We start from the raw sequence: 25,468 nt of genomic DNA, 5'->3' as shown, positions 1-25,468 counted from the left end.
GCAGTCAAGAGTTTTTTAGAGAAATAAAGCACATGGGCGCCATTTACTAGATGAAGAACCCTGCGACAAAACTGCTCCCATCCCTACCTCAGATGCGTCAACCTCTACAATGAATGGCTATGACACATCCGGTTTTACCAGAATAGGGGCTGAAGCAAAACATTCCTTCATAGCAGAAAAGGCTTGTAATGACGCTTCAGACCAAACAGAGAAATCGGCACCCTTCTTAGTCATGTCTGTTAAAGGTTTAACTACAGTCAAATACTTCAAGATTAATTTACGGTAGTAGTTGGTGATTCCCAAAAACCACATAAGCGCTTTCAGATTTTCGGGTCGATCCCAGTCTAACACCGCACAGACTTTCTCCGGATCCATACGAAAACCTGAGGACGAGAGCAGGTAACCCAGGAATTGCACTTCCTGAACAGCAAAAACACACTTTTCCATCTCAACATACAACTTATTCTCCAAATTATGTTCCCTCAGATCCAATTTAGAGAACACCTTGGCACCGACAATTTGACTAAACAAATCCTGAATCAAAGTAAGGTGGTAAGGATCACGGACGGTAATATGGTTGAGCTCACGGAACTCCAGACTTGGCCTAAGGGTACCATCCTTTTCTTTTCTTTTCTTTTTTTATTTTTTTTTTTACAAAGAAAAACCTAGCAGCCACTGGGGATTTGGATGGTCTGAAATGTCCCTTCGCCAAGCTCTCGGTTATACACTCTCGCATAGCCTTTCTTTCGGGTTCCGAAAGATTATAAAACTGAGATTTGGGCAGTTTAGCTCTGGGAATAATATTGACGGGACAATCATACTCCCGGTGCGGAGGTAATTCCTGGTTACCACTCTCAAAAAATACATCAGAAAATTCTGAAATGAATGAGGGTACAGTTTTAGTGGAGACCACAGAGAATGACGTATTAAGGCAGTTGTCCATGCAAAATTCACTCCAATCGAGAATCTGTCTCGCTTGCTAGTCGAAGGTAGGGTTATGTTTGCTTAACCATTGAAAGCACAAAACCATCGGAGCAGGCAGACCCTCTAACACATAACATGAGATAGATTCCTGATGGAAATCACCCACTCTTAAATGGATGTCATTCACCACCTGCGACAAACACTTTTGGGTAAGAGGTGTAGAATCAATTGCAAAGACAGAAATACTTTTCTCTAATGCACTAGTAGTCAACCCATGAATGCAAACGAACTGTCCTTCAATCAAGTTAACCCCTGCCCCACTATCGATAAATAGCTGTATTTCAACAGTTTTGGACTCTAGGCTACTTCGGCAGACAGGAGAAATTGGGTACTCTCAGTAAATGACAAAAGTAAATTTTCTGGATCCCCACCCACACCACCAATAGTTATTTGATGATTAAGCGTTTTCCTCTTGATTTCACCTTGATGCTGAATGTACGGACAAATTTTCACAAAATGTCCCTTCTTTCCACAACAAAAACAGACTCCCTTCATATGATCAAAGCTCTTGCCAGCAGTCCCAGGAGTAGCTCCCCCTAACTGCATGGGCTCCTCACAAGGCGCAACCACAGGTGTCTCTTTTGCATGAGTGTCAAAGGAAGCCACCCCCTTATTTGACCGTCTTGAGGGTGAGGACCCCTAGATCTCTCCCTCAGGCGTCTATCAAGACGTACAGCATAGGACTTAGCTGCTTTCACAGCAATAGAGGAGCGCCCTCCCTGCCATAAACCACGTAACTTGGTTTCGGTCTGAGAGATCCGTTACGGGTCATCGTAAATAAGACCCAAGGCTCTAAAAAATTTATCTACCGACTGAAGGGACGGTGATCCGGTCGGCAGAGAAAAAGCCCAAGACTGGGCGTCCTCTTTCAGCAATGAAATGATCATACCCACACGTTAACAATTATCCCCAGAAGAGTATGGGCGCAGCTTAAAGTATAATTTGCATGACTCCCTGAACCGGATTAAATTGTCACTACCCCCCAAAAATCTGTCCAGGAGAGCAACCTTAGGTTCAGGGCAGGCCTGGTACCCACCACTGGAACCAGCCGCCTGTGGTCTCTAAATCTGCAAGACTGTTGCGCAGAGGTCTGCTACCTCCATAGACAGACCCTGCATCTGTTCGACCATTGCAGACATAAAATCCATAGTTGCACTGGCCTGACCAAAAAATGGCAGTTATGGCGGTAGATAATGTCACGGATAAGTTACAGGGTAATACACCACACCGAAAACCAGGAGGGAAGGGAAAAGCCACTAGGCCTCAACACTAGGGAAGGAAAGGATCACCTCCTTGAGAACCCTACTCCTGGCCCTGACTCCTATCCGTATGGGCACCCCTTGAAGGTAGAAGTGCCCATACACTCGAACCTGGAAGCCCTGACGAGTCCTAAAGATATTGGCAAGGCTGAGATAACCCGTTCCTTCCCAGATGAAGGAACAAGCGGCCTAGTAACAACCAACAAAGGGTGGGAAGACAAAACACAAACAAGTGACACACTAACTTCTGTAGTAGATGGATGAACAGGAACTCAGAGAGGACCACACACCAGCTTTTTCAACAACCAAATAAAGCAATCGACCGCATAGTCTGAAGGGTGGGGTCAATATATATAGGGTAGAAGTAATGACCACAAGCTACACCTGAAGCAAGGGATGTGGTCATTAACAAAATCAACACAGACTCAGGAGTAATCAAAGAGGCAGTTATATTCCTCCACGATCAGCCAGTCTTCCTGATCTCCTGACATCTGTCACATGAGGGCCTGTGACAGCGAGTGAATAGTGGTTGTGAAAAATAGGTCCTATTTGTGGCCGTTTTCACTGCTAGATGGACCCCATTCCAATCAATTGGACTATTTTTAATGGCCATTTAGACGGGAGTGCATCCATGTAATGGCCGTTTAAAATGGGTACTCTAGTGAAAAATTGCCTTTTAGGGGTTAAAATAAAAATAAATTGCCTTATCCCACACAAGGCAGTCTCTCTTGGTGCTGAATGACCTGTGCTACCAACGTGATGACATCACCATGCTCTCCCAGCATTATTGCTTAGGAGCGAATGGTGACATCTCACTGAGAGTGTAGGTCCTTTAGCAGCAAATGAAGAGCGACTTTTCTCTACGCGTGCAAGTGGATGAGAGGAGTAATTTTTATTTTTTTCCCCATAAAAACAAAACCCTGCACATTATTAACATTATTATTGATGGGGGCCACCCTGGGAAACATTATTACTAACTGGGGCCACTATGGGGGACATTATGTATACTGCAGGGGTTGGTAATTAAATAAATAAAGCAAATAAAAATCATCTAAATCATCATCAAATAATTAAAAATTAGTGCAAAACGTCCGGATGACCAAGCAAGGGATGCAAAAAATGGTTGAAAAATGGCCATGAAAAACTGAGTGTCTGTTTTTTAGAGTTTGTTTTTTTCACATGTGATTGTAGCCTTAAGAGGTCATACAAAAAAGTCTTACCACTGAACACCAGATATTTGCCTGCTGCTGGGAAGAGCACAATGTGCTCGGTATTACTTTTTCAACTTCATACACAGTACAGGAGCTTCACTGATGTAAAGAGGACACTAAGGGACAGCACTACTGCAGGAAACGCACAAAGGGGGAATAACTACTGTGTGGGGGCACTTAGGGGGCATAACTGCTGTGTGGACACATCAAGGGAACATTCTACTGAGTGGGGGCACTTAGGGAGCATCAGTACTGTGAAGAGGGCACTAAGGGGGAATTCCACAGTGAAAGGGACACTGAGGGGAGATAACTATTGTGTGGGGCACTAAGAGGGGATTTGTCGCCTCTTGTCCAGCGCTAGGAAATGTTTTATTTATATATCTTTTAAATGTTTTAGTCAATTGATACTTTAATTTTGTGCCATGCCTTGAAATTTCTGTGGATTTTTTTTTTATTGGAAAAGTTGTAAAATTTCAATACAATTTTAATGTTATTCATCAATAATAAAATGTATTTTATTCTTGGCAGATGACTGTACCAGGAACTTGGAGAAACATCTGGTATCTTCAGATTTTAAAGTAGAAGATTGTTGTATCACACAAGATACATTAGAACATGCCGATATACAAGATATACCCTCATCCAATCACAGCAACAATGTATCATTTGATTCTTTTAAACAGGTCCAATCTTCTGATACATCACAGACTGTAACACAGAATAAAAGTCACAGAAGAGGTGTTAAACATCAAACAGCTCACGTAAGAGGGAAGCCATTTTCAAGTTCAGAATGTGGGAATTTTTTTAAGCATAAATCAGCTCTTGTTAGACATCAGAGAAATCACACAGGAGAGAAGCGATTTTCATGTTCAGAATGTGGGAAATGTTTTAACCGTAAATCAGGTCTTGTTTTGCATCAGAGACTGCACACAGGAGAGAAGCCATTTTCATGTTCAGAATGTGGGAAATGTTTAAAAAGTAAATCAGATCTTGATACACATCAGAAAATTCACACAGGGGAGAAGCCATTTTCATGTTCAGAATGTGGGAAATGTTTTCACAATAAATCAGATATTGTTAGACATCAGAGAGTTCACACAGGGGTGAAGCCATTTTCATGTTCAGAATGTGGGAAATGTTTTCACAATAAATCTGATATTGTTAGACATCAGAGAGTTCACACAGGAGAGAAGCCATTTTCATGTTCAGAATGTGGGAAATGTTTTAACCGTAAATCAAATCTTGTTATACATCAGAGAATTCACACTGGGGAGAAGCCATTTTCATGTTCAGAATGTGGGAAATATTTTTACAATAAATCAGATATTGTTAGACATCAGAGAGTTCACACAGGAGAGAAGCCATTTTCATGTTCAGAATGTGGGAAATGTTTTAAGATGAAATCGCCTCTTGTTGCACATCAGAAAATTCACACAGGGGAGAAGCCATTTTCATGTTCAGAATGTGGGAAATGTTTTAACCGTAAATCTAATCTTGATACACATCAGAGAAATCACACAGGAGAGAAGCCATTTTCATGTTCAGAATGTGGGAAATGTTTTAAGATGAAATCAGTTCTTGTTAAACATCAGCGAATTCACACTGGGGAGAAGCCATTTTGGGGCGATGATTAGGACCGCTGTGAGAGCTCCCCAAACAAACATAGTCTCCTGTATTGAATGAATATTGGTAATCAAAGGACAGATCCAGTTAAAAGTGAAACTAAGTTTTTATTTATTTATATATATCTCCTCTAAACACAAATGTTTGGTGAGAGAAAATAAAAAAAAAAACGGTTTCCCACCCTGCCTGTGATCGGTTTGGAAACCCTCCATTCCTGTTAAACTGCAAATACAGTGTCCTATATGTGAAAGTCCAAAAAATAGAGCTGGATTCCCAGAAGAGCTTGTGTCCAGACATGTGGAAAAAGGGCGTCATTCACACTTGTAAATGGACAGTTATTTGTAGTCAAGTGGAATGACAGATAGGATGTAACATAGTTTATAAGGCTGAATAAAGACATCTATCCATCCAGTTCATCCTGTTATCCTGTAAGTTGATCCAGAGGAATGCAAAAAAAACATGTGAGGTAGAAGCCAATTTTCTCTACTTTAGGGGGAAAAAATGTGTTCCTGACTCCAATCAGGCATTTAGAATAACTCCCCTGAATCAACGACCCCCACTCTAGTAGCTATAGCCTGTAAAATTATTACATTCCAGAAATACTTCCAGGCCCCTCTTGAACTCTTTTAGTAAACTCGCCATCACCACCTCCTCAGGCAGAGAGTTCCATAGTCTCACCGCTCTTACCGTAAAGAATCCTCTTTTATGTTTGTGTACAAACCTTCTTTCCTCCAGACGCAGTGGATGTCCCCTCGTCACAGTCACAGTCCTGGGGATAAATAGATAATGGGAGAGATCTCTGTACTGACCCTTGATAGATTTATACATAGTTATTAGATCTCCCCTCAGTCGTCTATTCATGAATAACCCTAATTTATTTTTATTTTTTTAAACTTTATTTAAAATTAAAAATGTGCAGACATTTATAAAGGTAAATGAATCGTACAGAATAAACAATAAAAACTTGTACAAAAAATGGGTACATACAGTGATTTAGGTATGTAGTTACACATCAAGATGGGAATGACAGGTGAATGTTCATTTATATTACTCTTAAGCATATAATATCTAATGGTTACGCCTCGGTAACCAGGAGTATATATATAATATATTATAGTACATTGCCTATCCAACTGGGAATGTATCATTAAAATTGATATTTCTATGGATTAGCCAACTCTTTCATCTGCCTCTGAAAACATGTAAATTGCGTGACTCAGCTGCAGCTAACTCTTCAAATCTATATACAGTACAGACCAAAAGTTTGGACACACCTTCTCATTCAAAGAGTTTTCTTTATTTTCATGACTATGAAGGCATCAAAACTATGAATTAACACATGTGGAATTATATACATAACAAACAAGTGTGAAACAACTGAAAATATGTCATATTCTAGGTTCTTCAAAGTAGCCACCTTTTGCTTTGATTACTGCTTTGCACACTCTTGGCATTCTCTTGATGCTCATCAAGAGAATGCCAAGAGTGTGCAAAGCAGTAATCAAAGCAAAAGGTGGCTACTTTGAAGAACCTAGAATATGACATATTTTCAGTTGTTTCACACTCGTTTGTTATGTATATAATTCCACATGTGTTAATTCATAGTTTTGATGCCTTCAGTGTGAATCTACAATTTTCATAGTCATGAAAATAAAGAAAACTCTTTGAATGAGAAGGTGTGTCCAAACTTTTGGTATGTACTGTATATAGCATCGACCTTCCCCTTCCATAGATCTTGTGTGAGAAGTTCAGCTGTCAGCCAGAAACGTGGGATGAGAAGGCGGGCAGCCATAAGAAGGATGTGGAATAGGGGAGGAATATTGGAAGCTAAATCTGAAGGTGGAAGGAATAGAGGTTTTGCATATTTTATTGTACTTTTTAAAGGGTTTCTACCACCAGAAATACTGTTATGTAGCTGACTGACATTAGCGATGTGCCTACAGAAGTGAACGGCTCAGGCGAGGTATTTCGTCAGCCGATGCTGCGAACCGTGACATCAATCAAGAGGAGCGGGGCGGGCAGAACAGGGGACCTGGGCGGGATAAAGGGTGAGTAGACGGAGCCTCTAGGTGCTGATTTTACGCCCACATAGCATCGCTCATGTCAGTCAGCTACATAACAGTATTTCTGGTGGTAGAAACCCTTTAAATAGTTCTTCCCACCAAAGTAATATTGGGGGGCATGACCACCAGATGTGGAAAAAGGCACCCCTTTCCTTCCCACACCTCCAGCATCTATCCAGATTTGAGGAATCATATTTGGATGTAACATCAGGCGTTTTGTACCACATTCTAAGTATTTTGTATCCATTTTCCTGTATGAGTACACACCGTGATGATTTGTGTGGGGAAATGAAAAGCTTGGTTAGGTCTTGTGACGAGAAGGAGGTTTTCAAATCCCTCTCCCATAAACCTATAAAAGCAGGTTTTGGCATCATGATAGGTATATTGAGTTTTTTGTATATTTGTGAGATAATTTTTTTTTTTTAGCAGACTGGCTGCAGATCAATCCCTTAAACCATGTGATGGGTCTGAAAAGGGCCTGGAGAGGGATATGTTTGGCTGTATAGGAAGGAAGGAAGTTAGGGAAGGGAAAGCCTCAGAAAGGGAAAGCAAATTGGCAATTTCTTTTCTATTTACCAGACCACCCTCTTCATTGAAGAATGTCAGGATGGGGATTTGGGACATTTTAAGCGACTGTGGGAGACTTTGTTTCATTTCTACTGGGGCTAAATCTATTAAATCTCTCACTTGAATCAGAGGAGATGCGAGTGGAAAGCCCCAACTAGAATTCTGAAACCAGTTCCATACTTTAAGTGTAGACAGGGTTGGATCTAGAGAGGAGAGTGGAGTGACCTGTATCTCCAATCAAAAGTGTCCTAAATGAGAATTGGAAGGTCGACGATTCTATTTCGACCCAAGATTTGTGTAACGGTTTGCAAAACCAATCCAGCGCACTGGATAAGTGAATGGCTCTGTTATAGAGTTGGGGGTTGGTCAGACCTATCCCCCCCATGTCTCTAGGTCTCTGAAGGGTTGTAATAACCCTCATTTTGATAATCTTTTACGGTACTGTAGTCCACCCATTCCAGGTATTACTTTAGTTGCCCTCCTCTGAACCCTCTTCAGCTCTATGTCTGCCTTGTTCACAGGAGCCCGGAACTGTACACAGTACTCCATGTGTGGTCAGACTAGTGGCTTGTAAAGTGGCAGGACTATGTTCTCATCATGGGCATCTATGCCCCTTTTCATGCAACCCATTATCTAATTGCCCTTGGCAGCAGCTGCCTGACATTGGTTTCTACAGCTTAATTTGCTGTTCACAAAAATTCCTAGGTCCTTTTTCATGTCAGTGTTACCCAGTGTTTTACCATTTAGTATGTACTGGTGACTTGCATTATTCCTTCCCATGTGCATAACCTTACATTTGTCAGTTAAACCTCATCTGCCACATATCTACCCTAGCCTCCCATCTATCCAGATCCCTCTGTAGCAGTATACTGTCCTCTTCCATGTCAATTACTTTACACAGTTTAGTCTCATCTGCAACCATTGATATTTTACTGTGCAAGCCTTCTAAAAGATCATTAATAACTATATTGAAGAGAATGGGGCCCAAAACTGACCCGTATGGTACTCCACTAGTGACAGTGACCCAATCTGAGTGTGTACCATTAATAACCACCCTCTGTTTTCTATCACTGGGCCAGTTACTTACCCACATACAGACACTTTCTCCCAGTCCAAACATTCTCATTTTATATACAAACCTATTATGCGGTACAGTGTCAAATGCTTTGGAGAAGTCAAGATATACGACATCCATTGATTCGCCGCGGTCAAGTATAGAACTTGCCTCATCATAACTGATTAAATTAGTTTGACATGACCGATCCTCATGAAGCCATGCTGATATGGCGTTATTTGCTTATTTTCATTGAGGTACTCCAAGATAGCATCTCTTAGAAAACCTTCAAACAGTTTACCCATGACAGATGTAAAACTTGCCGGCCTGTTTGAATATTGGCACCACATTTGCTTTGTGCCAATCCCGTGGAACACCCCCTGTCAGTATAGAGTCCTTAAATATCAGAAATAAGGGTCTGGCTATGACATTACTTAATTCTCTTAGGATACGATGGTGTATGCCATCTGGTCCCAGCAATTTGTCTATTTTAATCTTTTTAAGACGCAGCTGTACTTCTTCATGGGTCAGACAGGGCACTTTTAATGGGGAATTTACTTTTACATTCTGCATTTGATCTGAAGAAAATATTTAATAGCTTTGCTTTCTCCTCATCGCTCTCTGCAACTCCCCCCTCATTACTCTGTAAAGGGCCGACACGTTCAGATTTCTACTTTTTACCATTTATATAATTGAAGAAAAATTTTGTGTTAGTTTTACTCTTTGGCAATGAATCTCTCTGTCTCTAGTTTGGCTGCTTTTATTTGTCTTTTACAGATAAAAATTTGTCCTTGTAGTTTTTTAATGCTTCCTCGCTACCCTCCTGTTTTAGTGATTTAAATGCTTTCTTTTTGTCAATTATTGCTTTCTTTACATTTCTATTAATCAACATTGTTTTTTTCTTGTTCCTTAACCTTTTATTCCCATAAGGTATGTACTGTGACGGACCTCCAGTACTCCGGAAGAGTATGTCCGCCTCTGCATTCTTCCTTACTCTGGAGATATTGCAAACCACTGATCTGTAGCTCCCAGTTTCCCCAGTCACTGGTCAAGACTCGGTGTAGGTGAAACAAAAATTAACTTTATTGAGTAACTGCACAAACATATATACAGAAATTGTGATGAGATAAAACTAAAATCTCATCACATCCCCCTTCCCTTCCCCAGACATTCAGTCTGCACCACACCACAGGGGTCCACTTGCTAATAGCTCCAGACAGCCCTAGATCCTGGCCAGAATGGCATTGTTCTGAGCTCCTTTAGAGTACAATGGGAGAGGAGGAGGGTTGCTGACAGTCTTTTCATAACCAGGTCACACAACATAACATAATTACACCCAACACCAATACACATATAATTTTTCACCATGTCGTCACATAGCTCCCCCAAATTAAAGGATGGCAGACCCAGTGAGACCCTCTATGGGTCCACTTGTGTCACGTCGTGGTGTGGTGTGGGATGGGAACTCCACACAAAAGGGAGGGGGAAAGTACCAGGCCTGCAAAAAATCATGTATGTCCTCCCTTCTCTGCTCCTGTGCACTCCCAAATTGTGGATCCTCCTGGAGTGCCTCAAATATAAGTCCCGGGCCGCCGAAGTCATAGCCCTGGTGGGGTCATTGTTCTCCAGCCATGGACACAATTGGGTGACATACCACTGCAGCGCTCAAAACCCATCATCCAGCATTAGTTCCATTCGGAGCAGCCCATCCATCTCTGACAGACATTCCTCCCGGGGCTGCTCTCCCAGTAAAGAAACATGCAAGTCCCATTGTTGCCAGTATCGTTCCTCAGATGTAGGAAGGACCTTGTTACTATAGTGCTGCTACAATTGAAGATACTCCCTCCAGATCTCCTGGCATAAAGCGTCTCTCCTTCTCAGCATGTCCTGGGCGGAACCAGGATTCTGGAGCTGGGCCAGCGCTTCCATGGCCGAAGGCAACTGTGCTTCTTCTCCTGTGTCAGCAGAAAACTTGGTCCCAGTGGGGGTTTGAATGTCTCCTTAGGCAAGGAAGAGCAATCCTACTGCTGCCACTAATGTGACGGACCTCCAGTACTCAGGAAGAGTATGTCCGCCTCTGCATTCTTCCTTACTCAGAGGAGATATTGCAAACCGCTGATCTGTAGCTCACAGTTTCCTCAGTCACTGGTCAAGACTCAGTGTAGGTGAAACAAAAAATTACTTTTATTGAGCAACTGCACAAACATATATACAGAAATTGTGATAAAACTAATATCCCATCACATCCCCCTTCCCCTCCCCAGACATTCTGTTTGCACCACACCACAGGGGTCTACCTGCTAATAGCTCCAGACAGCCCTAGCAAGATCCTGGCCAGAATGGCATTGTTATGAGCTCCTTTAGAGTACAATGGGAGATAAGGAGGGTTGCTGACAATCTTTTCATAACCAGGTCACACAACATAACATAATTACTCCCAACACCAATACACATATAACTCTTCACCAGGTACCTCACACAAATAGATTTAGGATGCTTTTAAAAATATCCCATTTTGTGGCTGTATTTTTATTTTTGAGGACTTTGTCCTAGTTAGTTAGGCCTATGACCTCTGCTTTTTTGAAGTTTGGTATTTTTGTTCCTCCCTGAAGAAACACTCTTTTGAATGACAATTGGAAGGTTATTACTTTATGGTCACTATTTCTCAGGTGTCCCCCAACCTGCACATCTGTTGTTCTGTCAGGTCTATTGGTTAATACTAAGTCCATTATGCCCATCCCTCTAGTCGGGTCCAGAACAAGTTGGGAAAGGTAATTGTCTTTGGTGTTTCCTTTATGAGATGTACAGGTTTCAGTTTCCCAGTCTATATCTGGGTAGTTGAAGTCCCCCATAATAACCACCTCATTTTGATTTGCCGCCTTGTCTATCTCGTTTAGTAGTAGATTTTCTGTGGACTCTGGTATATTAGGTGGCTTATAATAAACTCCGATTAGTAATTTATTATTGTTTTTATTTTCTCCATGTATTTCTTCCCACAGTGATTCCACATGTTCATGTCCCTCACTTATATTTTCCCTGAGTGTGGGCTTTAGACAGGACTTTACATACAGGCAGACCACTTCCCCTCTCCGGTTTTGACAATCCTTTCTAAACAGACTATAAACCTGTACGTTAACTGCCCAGTCATAGCTATCATCCAGCCATGTCTCAGTTATTCCCACTATGTCATAGTCCTCCTCACACATCACAAATTCCAGTTCACCAGTTTTATTAGTCAGGCTTTTTGCATAAGTATACATACAATTAAGAGGTTTATGTATATTTTTTACCCTACACCTTTCCTTCTCAACTGTTCTACTCCCTCCTTCTTTTCCTCCCCCAGTTCTATTACCTTGCCCCAGGTCTCTATCTTCCGCTCCTATAATGTAATTACCCCCCCAGTCCCTAGTTTATACACTACTCCAACCTTCTAGCCATCTTCTCCCCCCTTTCCCTATTGAGGTGCAGCCCATCCCTACGATAGAGCCTGTAGCCGACAGAGAAGGCCCAGTTCTCCAGGAACTCAAACCCCTCCTTCCTACACCAGTTCTTGAGCCACTTGTTAACCTCCCTAATCTCACGCTGCCTTTCTTGTGTGGCTCGTGGTACAGGTAGTATTTTGGAAAACACTGCGTTTGAGGTCCTTGACCCAAGCTTGTGACCTAAATCCCTAAGATCATTTTTAAGGACGCTCCACCTACCTCTAACTGAGCATGGAATAGCACAGGGGTAGTAATAGAGAGAGGGGCTACCACTGATAAGAGTAAGCCTGTCTGCGTGACACATCATAAATCTATGGGAGTAGTGTATCTGTCAGCCATACCTGGTGAAGCACAAAACCAGGGCGTGATATAAAAGGATAACAATCTGCCTATTCCAGCCCCGGTTTGTTCTAGCCCTATAAGTATTTGTAACATAAAAAAAAAAACAGTCATCTCCGGTCTTACTTGGCACATTTCATCATTAATGTGCAAGTTCTCCCAAAAAGTGACCCAGGCTAGTATTGCCTAATTACATAGAAGCCATTACTTGTCTTCCTGGAGAAATATCTTCTTAATCTGCACACCCTGACCAAAAATTACCTGTAGATAATTCCAACAAGTGTATTTGTAGAAGTCATATGGTTCACTCATCTTTCATGAATTTACCAGTGGGTGAATCTTTGATTATTTTTTATTGTATGTCCCACCAGCTTTGGATTGTTTAGTTTTATCATTGAAGATGACATGATATAAAATATATCTATATATAATAAGTAAAAAAAAATTGAGTTAAAAGTTTGTGTGTTAACCCTGCTACATCTGTACTTCTAGAAGTAATGACGATAGCTTGGATGGGGAAGGGGGGTAGTGATTAGTGATGGACGAACATCGGCCGGGACAATTCGCGAACACGATCAAATCTTTGAGAACCGCAAGTTCTTGGCGGCACCCATTCACTTTAATGGCTGGCGAACCTGAAAAACCTTCAGGTCATATTTGCACCCACCAAATACTTACAAGAAGTGCACAAATCGTCCTACAACATGGACAGTGACATACCAGAGGGGGATCAATGGCAAAAATTCCCCCCAAAAATATGTATTTTAATCAGGGGCCATTTTTATGCGTCTTAAAGGGAAATTCTCAGAAATGCGCCCTGCTGGAGCCTATAAAAAATTTATTTTAGGCCATGGGAGTACAGTCCTTAAAAATTAGGCATTCACCTGACATAAAAGAAATTGTGATTATGTGGCTCGAGGTACATTATGCAGTCAATGGATAAAAATGTTAATGTAGGCCACTGGAGTACAGGCCCCAAACATTAGGCATTCCGTGGACAGAAAAGAACAAGTCATTATGTGGCTGGAGGTATATTAGACGGTCATTGGATATCAGTTTTACTGCAGGCCAGTACAAATAGATGTCAAATACATGTGTTTAAAAGAACAAAAAATATAAAATTTGATAAACGAAATCCCCCCTCTTGAAAAACCCCCAAATGATAATAGTTGAAATTTGATAACACGTGGTTGTCACAGGTGTTGAATTCCTCCGAGGTCCCAAACATTAGGCATTCACCGGACAGAAAAGGTCTTTTATGCCGCTGTATTTACCTAAGACAGGGTCCATTTTTTTTTCTGGGTGGTGGCGGATATTTGTAGGCTGTCATGAGGAAATTCAATTAAACGTGGTCGTCACAGGTGTTGATTTCCTCCGAGATCCATGCCTCATTCATTTTTAGAAATGTGAGCTAGGCGAGTGCGCTTGTTGGTCAGGATCCCCCCTGCTGCGCTGAACGTCCTTTTGGACAGGACACTCGACGAGGGGCAAGCCAAGAGTTCCATGGCAAATTGTGCCAGCTCTGGCAGCAGGTCAAGCCTGCACACCCAGTAGTCAAGGGGTTCCTCACTTCTCAGAGCATCCACATCGGCCGTTAACCCGATGTAGTCGGACACCTGTCGGTCTAGGCATTCCCTGAGGCTGGATCCAGAGGGTGGCTGTCAATGGGTTGGCTGCAAGAATCATCTCCTATCTGAAGTGACCAATACATCTTCAAACCGTCCATCTTCAGCGCCTGCAACAGCAGAATGCAGCATCTCTTGCAGCAAGGCCTGGAAATGCTGCATTCTGACAGCCCTCTGTGATGCTGGTAACATGTCCACCATTTTGTGTTTGTACCAGGGGGTCTAAGTACGTTGCCACCCAGTACTGGTCCTTGCCTTTTATGTTTTTTATACGGGGGTCCCTCTTCAAACACTGGAGCGGGAAGGCCCCCTTTTGCACTAAATTGGAAGCGGTGGAGCGGCCTAGGCTCCTGCTCATCGCCCAGGAGAATGTCATCCTCGGACTCCTCCCCCCATCCATGGACACACCAGGGATCCTAGAAAAGTTTAAAGCCTGCTCTTCTTGCTCCTCCTCCCCCTAAGCACCATCCTCCTCTGACTCATCTTCAGACTCCTGCTAACTTGTCTCAGATGGAGTAGCCCCTTCCTGGGCATTCATTCAGCATTGCGACTTCCTCATCTTCCTGCTCCTCGGCGGCTTGATCAATGACACGACGCAATGCATGCTCCAGAAAGAAGGCGTAAGGTACGATGTCACTGATGACGCCCTGGCTGCGACTGACCAGTTTGGTGATCTCATCAAATGGCCGCAGAAGTCTGCATGCGTCGTGCATGAGCAGCCACTGGTGCAGTTAAGAAAAAAACAAGCTCCTTAGATCCTGTCCTGCCGCAGAGTTCATGCAGGTAGTCGTTAACTGTGCGTTTCTGCTGGAGAAGCCTATCAAGCATATACAAGGTGGACTTCCAGCGCTTCGGGCAGTCACAAATCAGACGTCTGACGGGAAAGTGGTGTAGCTGCTGAACGTCAGCAAGGCGAGCCATGGCTGTGTAGGATCTTCTAAAATGGCCAGAGATTTTCCTGGCCTCCCGCAAGACGTCCTGGACCCCAGGGCATTTGGCAATGAATCGCTGCACGACTAAGTTCAGAACGTTTGCCATGCACAACACATGTGTTATTTTGCCCAGTTTCAGCACGCTCATCAGATTGGCACCGTTGTCGCACACCACTTTACCAACTGTCAAATTGAGCGGGGTTAGCCACTGATCGGCCTGTGACTGCAGAGCTGAAAGGAGTGCAGGACTGGTGTGGCTCTTGGCTTCCAGGCACAACAGCCGCAGCACAGAATGGCAACGTCTCATCTGGCACATCTAATAGGTTCTGGGGAATTTGGGGGGTACAGCGGAAGAGGCGGTAGCAGAGGAAAAGGAGGAATCAGCCGAGGAGGAGACGGAGGATGGAGTAGAAGGAGGAGAAGAAGAGGCAGGCTTGCATGCAATCCGTGGCGGTAACACCAAATTCAGACGGCCGTCATAAGGTTCACCCAGTGGGCAGTAAAAGTTATGTACCTTCCCTTCCTGTGTTTGCTAGACCACGTGTCTGTGGTCAGATGTATCTTGGCACCGACACTGTGTTCCAGAGATATATTAACTTTCCGCTGAACATTGCCATATAGTTCAGGGATGACCTTTTCAGAGAAATATTTCCTTCCGGGGACCTTCCATTGCAGTGTGCCAATGTCCACAAATTTTCTAAAGGCCTCTGAGTCCACCAATATATATGGCAGTAGTTGGCGAGATAGCAGTTCCGACAAGCCAGCGCTCAGCCGTTGGGCAAGAGGAATATCCGGTGTCATCATTTTTTTATGCTCGAACATTTTGGCCACGGACGCCTGCCTTGTGCCAGATGAATGCGACGACGGCATGGCGGAAGGTGGAGTGGAGGACAAATGGGAGGAGAAGGAGAAAAGGCAAAACGTGGAGCGCCGGGAGTATGGCTTTGTGGGTTCTGACAGTGTTGCTCCCACTGAGTTTGGTGATAGAAGGCCAGGTGCCTTCTTAAGGCGGTCGATCATCCCTAGGTGAGTGTTGGGCTTACCGCGACTTATGCGTTGACAGCACAGGCTGCAGGTGGCAACACTATTATCAGCAGCTGACACATAAAAAAAAAGCCCACAGTGCGGAGCCATGTGCCAGCATCCTGGGAGCACCAGATGTGACCATGCATGGTGGATGGCTCGCTCCAGATACATTTGCAATCTGCCTTTTGCCTCATGTGCACTGCAAGTTCTGCTTGCTTCTCCTCCCTATCTGCTGCTCTGTCTCTCCCTCTGAACTCCCCTCCTCTTCCTCTCTTGTGGGCACCCACATGACGTCCATAGACCTGTCATCATCGTCACTTTCACCAACACTGACATTAGAGATCTCGGAGTAGGCAGCAATTGCGGGGACCACCCTCTTTGGGCTGATCTGGGTACTGTCGTCAGACCGCTGGGTGGTGGTCGTTGCTACCTTCTCTTCCTCATCCAATTCTAAGAATGGCTGTGCATCGGTAAGGTCTGGAAATTGATGGGAAAATAATTCCTCTGACTCGAGTGGAGGGGCTATGGTGGTGGTGGTGTCTTTGGGCGTGCACACAGCAGAGAGTGAGGAGGGTGCTAATACAGAGGAGGGTGCAGAAGCAGAAGGCTGAGTGAGCCACTCAACCAACTCTGGTGCGTCCTTTGATGTAATCGCACGCACCTTCTCCAACTTCCCACTTAGGCTCTGGCCTGGTGCACCTGCCCGACCCCTACCACCCCTGCGGAACGGCCTGCCTCTTCCTCTGCCTGTCATTTTCAAAATGACCCTGTGCCAAAGTCCCTAGAGAGCAGTATTTGTGGAAGCAGGTATATAGAACCCCTTAATCAGTTTTTTTTTTTTTGGGGGGGGGGGGCAACTGGTATAGCACACCAGTTGCAATTAGTTGTTTCAATAGCGTTTGTCCCTCTGTATAGCTGCAGTATCCCAGCAGAACCGCACACAACTGCTGCACAATACAATTGCACTATAATATACTTTCTATGTTGGAAAGAATATTATAAGTATATTTCACCCCTCAGTGTCACACCTTTAGATAGCACACCTATACCAGTCCTTAAAATGACTTTTGTGGCCCTATTAACTAGCGTTTGTTGTGTCTATATTCTCTAACAGTCTGTCCCTGCTCCACACAGCAACCTCTCCCCACACTGGCAAAAAACAGAATGTAAAATGGCGGCCAGATTGGGTATATTTATAAGGTATGGGGTGTGTCCATGTGCTGAAACGTCTCTATTGGCTGTCCTGTCCCACATGATGGATGTGTCATGGGTCAAAGTTCTGCACAATGCAAAGAATATGGCACCGGAGGACATCGCCATATGTTCGGCGAACGAGCAAAGTTCGCCGTGAAACGACCACCGGGCGAACTGCAAGGCCATCTCTAGTAGTGATCTTTTACTGTTTCTATGGATGGTTTTGGACGCTGCCCCTTAATATATTCTGTCAGTGATTGCTTGTTTTGTGCACATAGTGGTTTCTACCTTGCCAGGCAGGGCCGTTATGCCGCACAAGCATCACTTGCCACATTTGGATGCCCCAGTTATAAAGAAAATAAAAAATAAAAAATAAATTGTAAATGTCCCACCTGCCGAAATGTATTTTAAAAGTATCAAAATATATCATAAAATACAAGTTAGAATAAAATAGAAAAACAGTCCACACCTGCCGAAACCGTCAGCATAGTCTGCCTTTTCACATAAAAAAAAAAAACTATTAAAATGACCAAAACACGGAACCAATTTTAACAATTTTTTTGTGTCAATTTGCATGTTTAAGTATCTAATATTTAAAGCTGAGTGTGTGAGTGTGTGTGTGTGTGTGTGTGTGTGTGTATATGTCTGCTAAAGGAATCTGCACCATCGCATTTACAATCACGAAATTTGGCACACAGGTACATCAGGTGTCCGGGAAGGTTTTAGAGCAGGTTTTCTCAGCTCTCTAGGACGTACCGTCCTAACCTCAGTATCTGAGGAAAGGGATTTAGGGGTCATTATTTCAGAAGACTTAAAGGTAGGCAGACAATGTCATAGAGCAGCAGGAAATGCTAGCAGAATGCTTGGGTGTATAGGGAGAGGAATTACCAGTAGAAAGAGGGAGGTGCTCATGCCGCTCTACAGAGCACTAGTGAGACCTCATTTGGAGTATTGTGCTCAGTACTGGAGACCATATCTCCAGAAGGATATTGATACTTTGGAGAGAGTTCAGAGAAGAGCTACTAAACTGGTACATGGCTTGCAGGATAAAACTTACCAGGAAAGATTAAAGGACCTTAACATGTATAGCTTGGAAGAAAGACGAGACAGAGGGGATATGATAGAAACTTTTAAATACATAAAGGGAATCAACAAGGTAAAAGAGGAGAGAATATTTAAAAGAAGAAAAACTGCTACAAGAGGACATAGTTTTAAATTAGAGGGGCAAAGGTTTAAAAGTAATATCAGGAAGTATTACTTTACTGAGAGAGTAGTGGATGCATGGAATAGCCTTCCTGCAGAAGTTGTAGCTGCAAATACAGTGGAGGAGTTTAAGCATGCATGGGATAGGCATAAGGCCATCCTTCATATAAGATAGGGCCAGGGGCTATCCATAGTATTTAGTATATTGGGCAGACTGGATGGGCCAAATGGTTCTTATCTGCCGACACATTCTATGTTTCTATGTACCGTTCCTGAGATATTCCAAAAAAATGCATTAGCCAATAGAAGCTTGGTCACATGACCCTTATCAGCCAATAGAAGCTCTCAGGTCCTTTAGCCTCCACAGTTTCCATAACAACCCAGCCATTTATCTTCACTGCTGTAGGAGAGCTTTAAAGGAAATCTGTCACCAGGATAATCGCTATTGCCGTAAAGCCATGGTCTATTAGCACTTAGTACCTTATTTCCAGATGTGCCTTTTGTTCCAGCAATAGATGCTTTTATCCTCTGAAAATCCAATTTATTTCATATGCAAATGAGCCAGTAAGGTGCCCAAAGGGCGTCACTCTTACAGGAAGGAGCCCAGACACGCCCCTTGCCACAATGTGTCCACCCTCAAAAGACTTAAAACCCTCCCCCCTGATCCGGCTAGGGCACGCCCCCTCCCATTCCTGAGCCATCGGGAATTGAAAAAATGAAGGTAAAAATCAACTTCTGTCAGCTGCAGGGGTGGGAGGGAGGGTGACTTTCTCCGTGCAGCTCACACTCACTTAGGCTCCACTACACTTAGGCTCCATTCAGACGTCCGTAGTGCATTGCGGATCCGCAAATTGCGGATCAGCAATACACCCAGCTAGCTCCCCCATAGAAATGCCTATTCTTGTCTGCAATTGCGAACAAGAATAGGACATGCTCTATTTTTTCCGGAGCTGCAGACTGGAAGATTGGGGCTGCGCTCCGGAAATGCGGATGTGGACAGCACAATGTGTGCTGTCCGCATCTCTTCCGGCCCCATAGAGAATGAATGGGTCCGCACCTGTTCCGCATAATTGCGGAACGGAAGCGGACCCATTCTACGGACGTGTAAATGGACCCTTAGAGTAAGCTGTTCAAAAAGACATGCCCCCGATCCGGTTAGGCCACGTCCCCTCCCACTTCTCAGCCGACTGAGATTGAAAAAATTAAGTTAAAAATCAACTTCTAGGTCCTGCTAAGACACGCCCATATCTGGTTAGGCCACACCCCTCCACTCCTTAGCCGACAGGATTTTTAAAAAATGAAGGTAAAAATCAACTTCTGTCATCTGCAGAGGTGGGAGGGAGGGTGACTTTCCCCCTGCAGCTCACACTCAGACAGCTCAGTGCTGCTGTCTTAGAGTGAGCTGTTCAAAAAAACACACCCCCGATCCAGTAAAGGCCCCTGTGGAGGTCACTGTCAAGGGGGTGGTGTGCTGTAAAAGTCACTGTTAAAGGGAAAGGCTGCTGTAAAGGTCAAAGTTAAGGGGGTGGGCTGCTGTGGAGGTCCAATTTTAAGGGATGGGACACTGGAGAGGGCTGTAGAGGTCACTGTTATAGTGGATAGTGTTGATATCTTTTAACGACACACACAAACACTAAATTAAATATACCCAAGCAAAGCCGGGTCCTTCAGCTAGTAAGCAAATAAAACAAAAGAAAAGAAAAAAAAAAAGAACCCGTATGTGACATGTAAAAACAATAGCAAAAATTTGGTAGGTTGCACAAGAAGTAAAAATGATGCTTGGACCATTTAACCGCCCCATGCTCTAAATGACAATAATGCGTATGTCATTAAAGGGGTTTTCCAGTAATGTGATCTCGATGGCCTGTTGTCAGGATAGGCCATAAGTATCAGATTGGTGGGGGGGTCTGACACCTGGCACCCCCACCAATCAGCTGGTCTACAGTAGCTCTGGCACCAGAACACCACAGATATATCCATTGTGCCTTAGGGTCCATTCACACATCCGTATGTATTTTGCGGATCCGCAAAACACGGACACCGGCAATGTGCTTTCCACATTTTGCGGACCGCACATCGCCGGCGCACTCTCATAGAAAATGCCTTTTATAATAGGACGTTCTATTTTTTTGCGGAACGGAAGTGCGGATCCGCAAATGTGCATGTGGACAGCACATTCCGGCTCCATTGAAAATGAATGGGTCGGCGCCTGTTCCGCAAAATTGCGTACCCATTTTGTGGACGTGTGAATGGACCCTTAGACAGAGGTGATGACCAATCTCTTCAGTTGAAGCAGCTCCGACATAACCGGATTCATCCACTACACCATGTTGGAAATTTTTTTGAAATTCATATCATTTTGAGGGTTAACAAAGTGATTTTTGTAAAGACTGTTGACTTGGGTAATAAAGCACAACTGCAGAGAACATCTGGGTCAACAGTTTATAGAACATCCTGCCTCATCATCCTGTCATATTCTATAGAAACATCCTGTTATATGTTCTATGCAAAATATCGACTAACCTGCCTAGTTATAGAGATTATTATTATATAGCTCATTTCTTTATTGCTTACATAAAGAACCTTATATAAAACCTGGACTCCTAGTATAATCAGACAGCTGCTTAGCAGAGCTTGACAACATTGTATCGTGTGTTATTTGGTTGTCTCACTGTCGGCAGGAAATAAAGATTGCCGACCTTCTGATTCAGATGACTTCGTTCCTTAATTGATAGATATTTAACATAAAACTAAGCAGATGAGAATATATTTCTGATAAAGATTTGGAATATACATACAAGTGAAACTCAAAAAATTTGAATATCGTGGAAAAGTCCATTTATTTCAGTAATGCAAATTAAAAGGAGTTGCATTAATGCAGCTTAAAATTAGAATTTTGTGAAAAGGTTCAATATTCTAGGCTCAAAGTGTCACACTCTAGTCAGCTAATTAATCCATACCCCCTGAGCAAAGGGTACCTCAAAATTGTGACTTTGGGGTTTCATAAGCTATAAGCCATAATCATCCAAATTATAACAAATAAAGGCTTGAAATATCTCGCTTTGCATGTAATGAGTCTATCTCATATGTTAGTTTCACCTTTTAAGTTGCATTACTGAAATAAATGAACTTTGCACGATATTCTCATTTTTCAAGTTTCACCTGTGTGGCGAAAATATCCTCGCCAATGGGTTTTGGAGGGGCCTGTTTGCCAGCCTCTTGCCTCGGGATTATGGACCATATACTAACTTTGAAGGAGAAGATAGACTGGCCGCACAGCCTAAATCTGTGGAACTGTTTTGGGCAGGAAAGCCATGCTTGCGGTCAGTCAAATATGACTTTCATGGAATTCGGGAACCCCTGCTCGGATCTGGGTGATTTTTGGATATGTTGTTCGCCCAGATCAGAGCTATCCATGGATGTATAATTTATGGGGATATGTGGGGTCTTAAGGTGTTTTCTGTGTTTTGGGAAAAATGTGTGTTTTCTGCCTGAGTAATTAAGTTAATTGTGTTTGGTAATTGTATCATAGGTAGAGCCCATTGTATTTTGTTGATTGCGTCACAGACAATGCCCATTGTATTTTGTTAATTGTGTCACAGGCAGAGGGGGGTTTGTGTACATTATCTGGGAGTGTCTAACTGTACAATACTGTGTTGATTGGCTGTTGTGACTTTGTGTCCTGTGCTCCACAAGGTCCATGTGAGTGGTAACCTTGTGGGGAAAACTGTATATAAGAAATGCCTTTGTGCTCAATAAACAGACCTGCTTTACCCCTTCATGAAGTCTTGGCTCATGTTTGGGGATGGGATAACTACACTCTTGGGGATTGCTAAATCACAATACTTCCCTGAGTTTAAGCTCTTGTAAGAGCTTGTTCCTGGTTCCTGCTCTCTGGATTTAGGAGAGGTTCACCAACTGGAAGCTGAAGCCCGGTCTTGGGTCCAGCGTGGGTGGACGGAGAGCCCCCAACCAATCTGCGGCGGTTCGTGGGGTCTGTGGTGGTTACGGTGTCATGTGGAGTGCTTGGAGCCCTCAGGAAGTACTAGGAGCATCCATCAATGGAGGTACCCATTCGGGGTTCCAGGAGATTCGTTACAACCTGTATATGGAATATGTGGTGTTAGGATTGAATGCCTGCCCATTTTCTCAGGTGAAGGGAATTGGTAGAGGAAACAGGCTCCAAAGGTGGCCCTGCTTCAAAGCAGACCCTGTGTTTCCATGTCACACTCGGCTCAAACAAGCTGGCAGCTCAGCTCCACTGATGGGGGGCTGAGTTGGTCAACAACTATAAAGAAACTCCATAGACATCATGGAATCGGGAGTTCCTAAGAAATTATGAACTGCCCGTACATCTCATAAATACACCGTTTATGTCTTTGAGACCCTGGGACCGAGACTGACATTCTCCCAGTCTCCGTTTGCCTGTGGGACATAGGGAAGGGGAGATACAGAGAACTCCTTCTGGTGAGGAGCTAGGATCCATAATGGGTTTTTGGATCTCTGGCTGCCAAGCCAAAAGAAGGGAGAGTGGGATCCTCCCGAGGGAGATGGGGGGATGGGGGTGACCGCTTAAAGTTCCAATGCCCAATGATTGTCTTTCTCTAAAGGGAGGTCATGGGGTGTCATGTTTGGAGAGACCTAGAAACTCGCTGTCTTCACTGCCGCCCATGTGACAGCTAAGGATTGTATCATCCAAGAATTCTACAAGATTACAACTTTAATGGACCACATATGTATCTGGTTACTGACTTTTATCTGTTAACTCTCACTGTACCATGACCTGTATTTGCACAGCTGACCATTGTATATAATCTGTGTATATAGTGTTATGTCTAGTGTGCCCTTAAAGGGGTTGTCTCACTTCAGCAAATGTCATTTATCATGTAGAGAACGTTAATACAAGGCACTTACTAATGTATTATTATTATCCGTATTGCTTCCTTTGCTGGCTAGACTAATTTTTCCATCACATTATACATGTCTCGTTTCCATGGTTATGACCACCCTTCAATCCAGGATTGGTGGCCGTGTTTGCACACTATAGGAAAAAGTGCTGGCCTATGTGCATTCCTTTATGGACCCGGCCACTAGTGAAGCCAGTGCTTTTTTCTTTAGTGTGCAAGCACGGCCACCGATGCTGGATTGCAGGGTGGTCATAACCATGGAAACGAGACATGTATAATGTGATGGAAGAATGAGTCTAGCCACCAAAGGAAGCAATATGGACTATAACAATATATTAGTAAATTCTTTGTATTAAGTTACTATACATGATAAATGTCATTTGCTGACGTGAGACAACCCCTTAATTAAATATATAATTTAATCTTGCGCTGTTATGTTGTCTCGATCCACGAATCCACACATTCGTGTCTCAGTTTTACGTCACATGCTACCTTGGTTGGTTTATGACCTGATATAACCCTGTTAATGGACCGGGCTTATATCTAACGAGGAACTGGTGGCAGTCTACTGGGCTAGCAGGGCTCTGTTTCACTGGGGTAGTCAAAGGGCTCTCTTCTGTGTCTTCTTTCCAAAATGGGGTCACTTGTGGGGTATTTATACTGCCCTAGCATTTTAGGGGCCCTAAAGCGTGAGAAGAAGTCTGGAATCCAAATGTCTAAAAATGCCCTCCTAAAAGGATTTTGGGCCCCTTTGCGCACCTAGGCTGCAAGGAAGTGTCACACATGTGGTATCGCCGTACTCAGGAGAAGTAGGGCAATGTGTTTTGGGGTGTCTTTTTACATATACCCATGCTGGGTGAGAGAAATAACTCTGTAAAATGACAACTTTGTATAAAAAAATGGGAAAAGTTGACTTTTACAGAGATATTTCTCTCACCCAGCATGGGTATATGTAAAAATACACCCCAAAACACATTGCCCTTCTTCTCCTGAGTACGGCGATATGACATGTGTGACACTTTTTTGCAGCCTAGGTACGCAAAGGTGCCCAAATTCCAAAGAGTATCTTTACGATTTCACAGGGCATTTTTTACGCATTTGGATTCCAGACTTCTTCTCACGCTTTAGGGCCCCTAAAATGCCAGGGCAGTATAAATACCCCACAAGTGACCCCATTTTGGAAAGAAGACACCCCAGGGTATTCCGTGAGGGGTATGGTGAGCTCATGTAAAATTTCATTTTTTGTCACAAGTTAGTGGAATATGAGACTTTGTAAGAAAAAAAAAATCATTTTCCGCTAACTTGTGACAAAAAATAAAAACTTCCATGAACTCACTATGCCCATCAGCGAATACCTTAGGGTGTCTACTTTCCGAAATGGGGTCATTTGTTGGGTGTTTCTACTGTCTGGGCATTGTAGAACCTCAGGAAACATGACAGGTGCTCAGAAAGTCAGAGCTGCTTCAAAATGCGGAAATTCACATTTTTGTACCATAGTTTGTAAACGCTATAACTTTTGCGCAAACCAATAAATATACACTTATTGCTTTTTTTGATCAAAGACATGTAGAACAATAAATTTTTAGAAAAATTTATATAGAAATGTCATTTTATTTGAAAAGTTTTACAACTGAAAGTGAAAAATGTCATTTTTTTGCAAAAATTTCGGTCAATTTCGATTAATAACAAAAAATGTAAAAATGGCAGCAGCAATGAAATACCACCAAATGAAAGCTCTATTAGTGAGAAGAAAAGGAGGTAAAATTCATTTGGGTGGTAAGTTTCATGACCGAGCAATAAACGGTGAAAGTAGTGTAGTGCAGAATTGTAAAAAGTGGTCTGGTCATTAAGGGGGTTTAAGCTAGGGGAGCTGAGGTGGTTAAGTAGAACACTTTGGGATGCTCGGGTGCTCTACAGAGCACCAGAGCACAATGGAAGTCAATGGGAGAACCCGAGCATTAAACCAGGCCCCCCTGCTCTGAAGAGGGGAGGAAGTCTG

At 43.3% G+C, this 25,468-nt stretch overlaps 1 protein-coding gene across 1 annotated transcript in view; it reads left to right on the top strand.

Moving 5' to 3' along the window:
* The window catches only part of LOC121003518 (zinc finger protein 850-like), a 732,238-nt gene that overhangs the window by 506,882 nt on the left and 199,888 nt on the right, over positions 1 to 25,468 (top strand). The window contains exon 10 of the mRNA XM_040435420.1: positions 4,348 to 5,066. Coding sequence (XP_040291354.1) covers positions 4,348 to 5,066 — 719 coding nt within the window. The remainder of the gene's footprint in view (positions 1 to 4,347; positions 5,067 to 25,468) is intronic.

The sequence above is a fragment of the Bufo bufo genome, chromosome 6 (assembly GCF_905171765.1).
Source record: "Bufo bufo chromosome 6, aBufBuf1.1, whole genome shotgun sequence".
Classification (NCBI taxonomy): Eukaryota; Metazoa; Chordata; class Amphibia; order Anura; family Bufonidae; genus Bufo; species Bufo bufo.
This window is presented reverse-complemented; position numbering and strand designations above follow the sequence as displayed.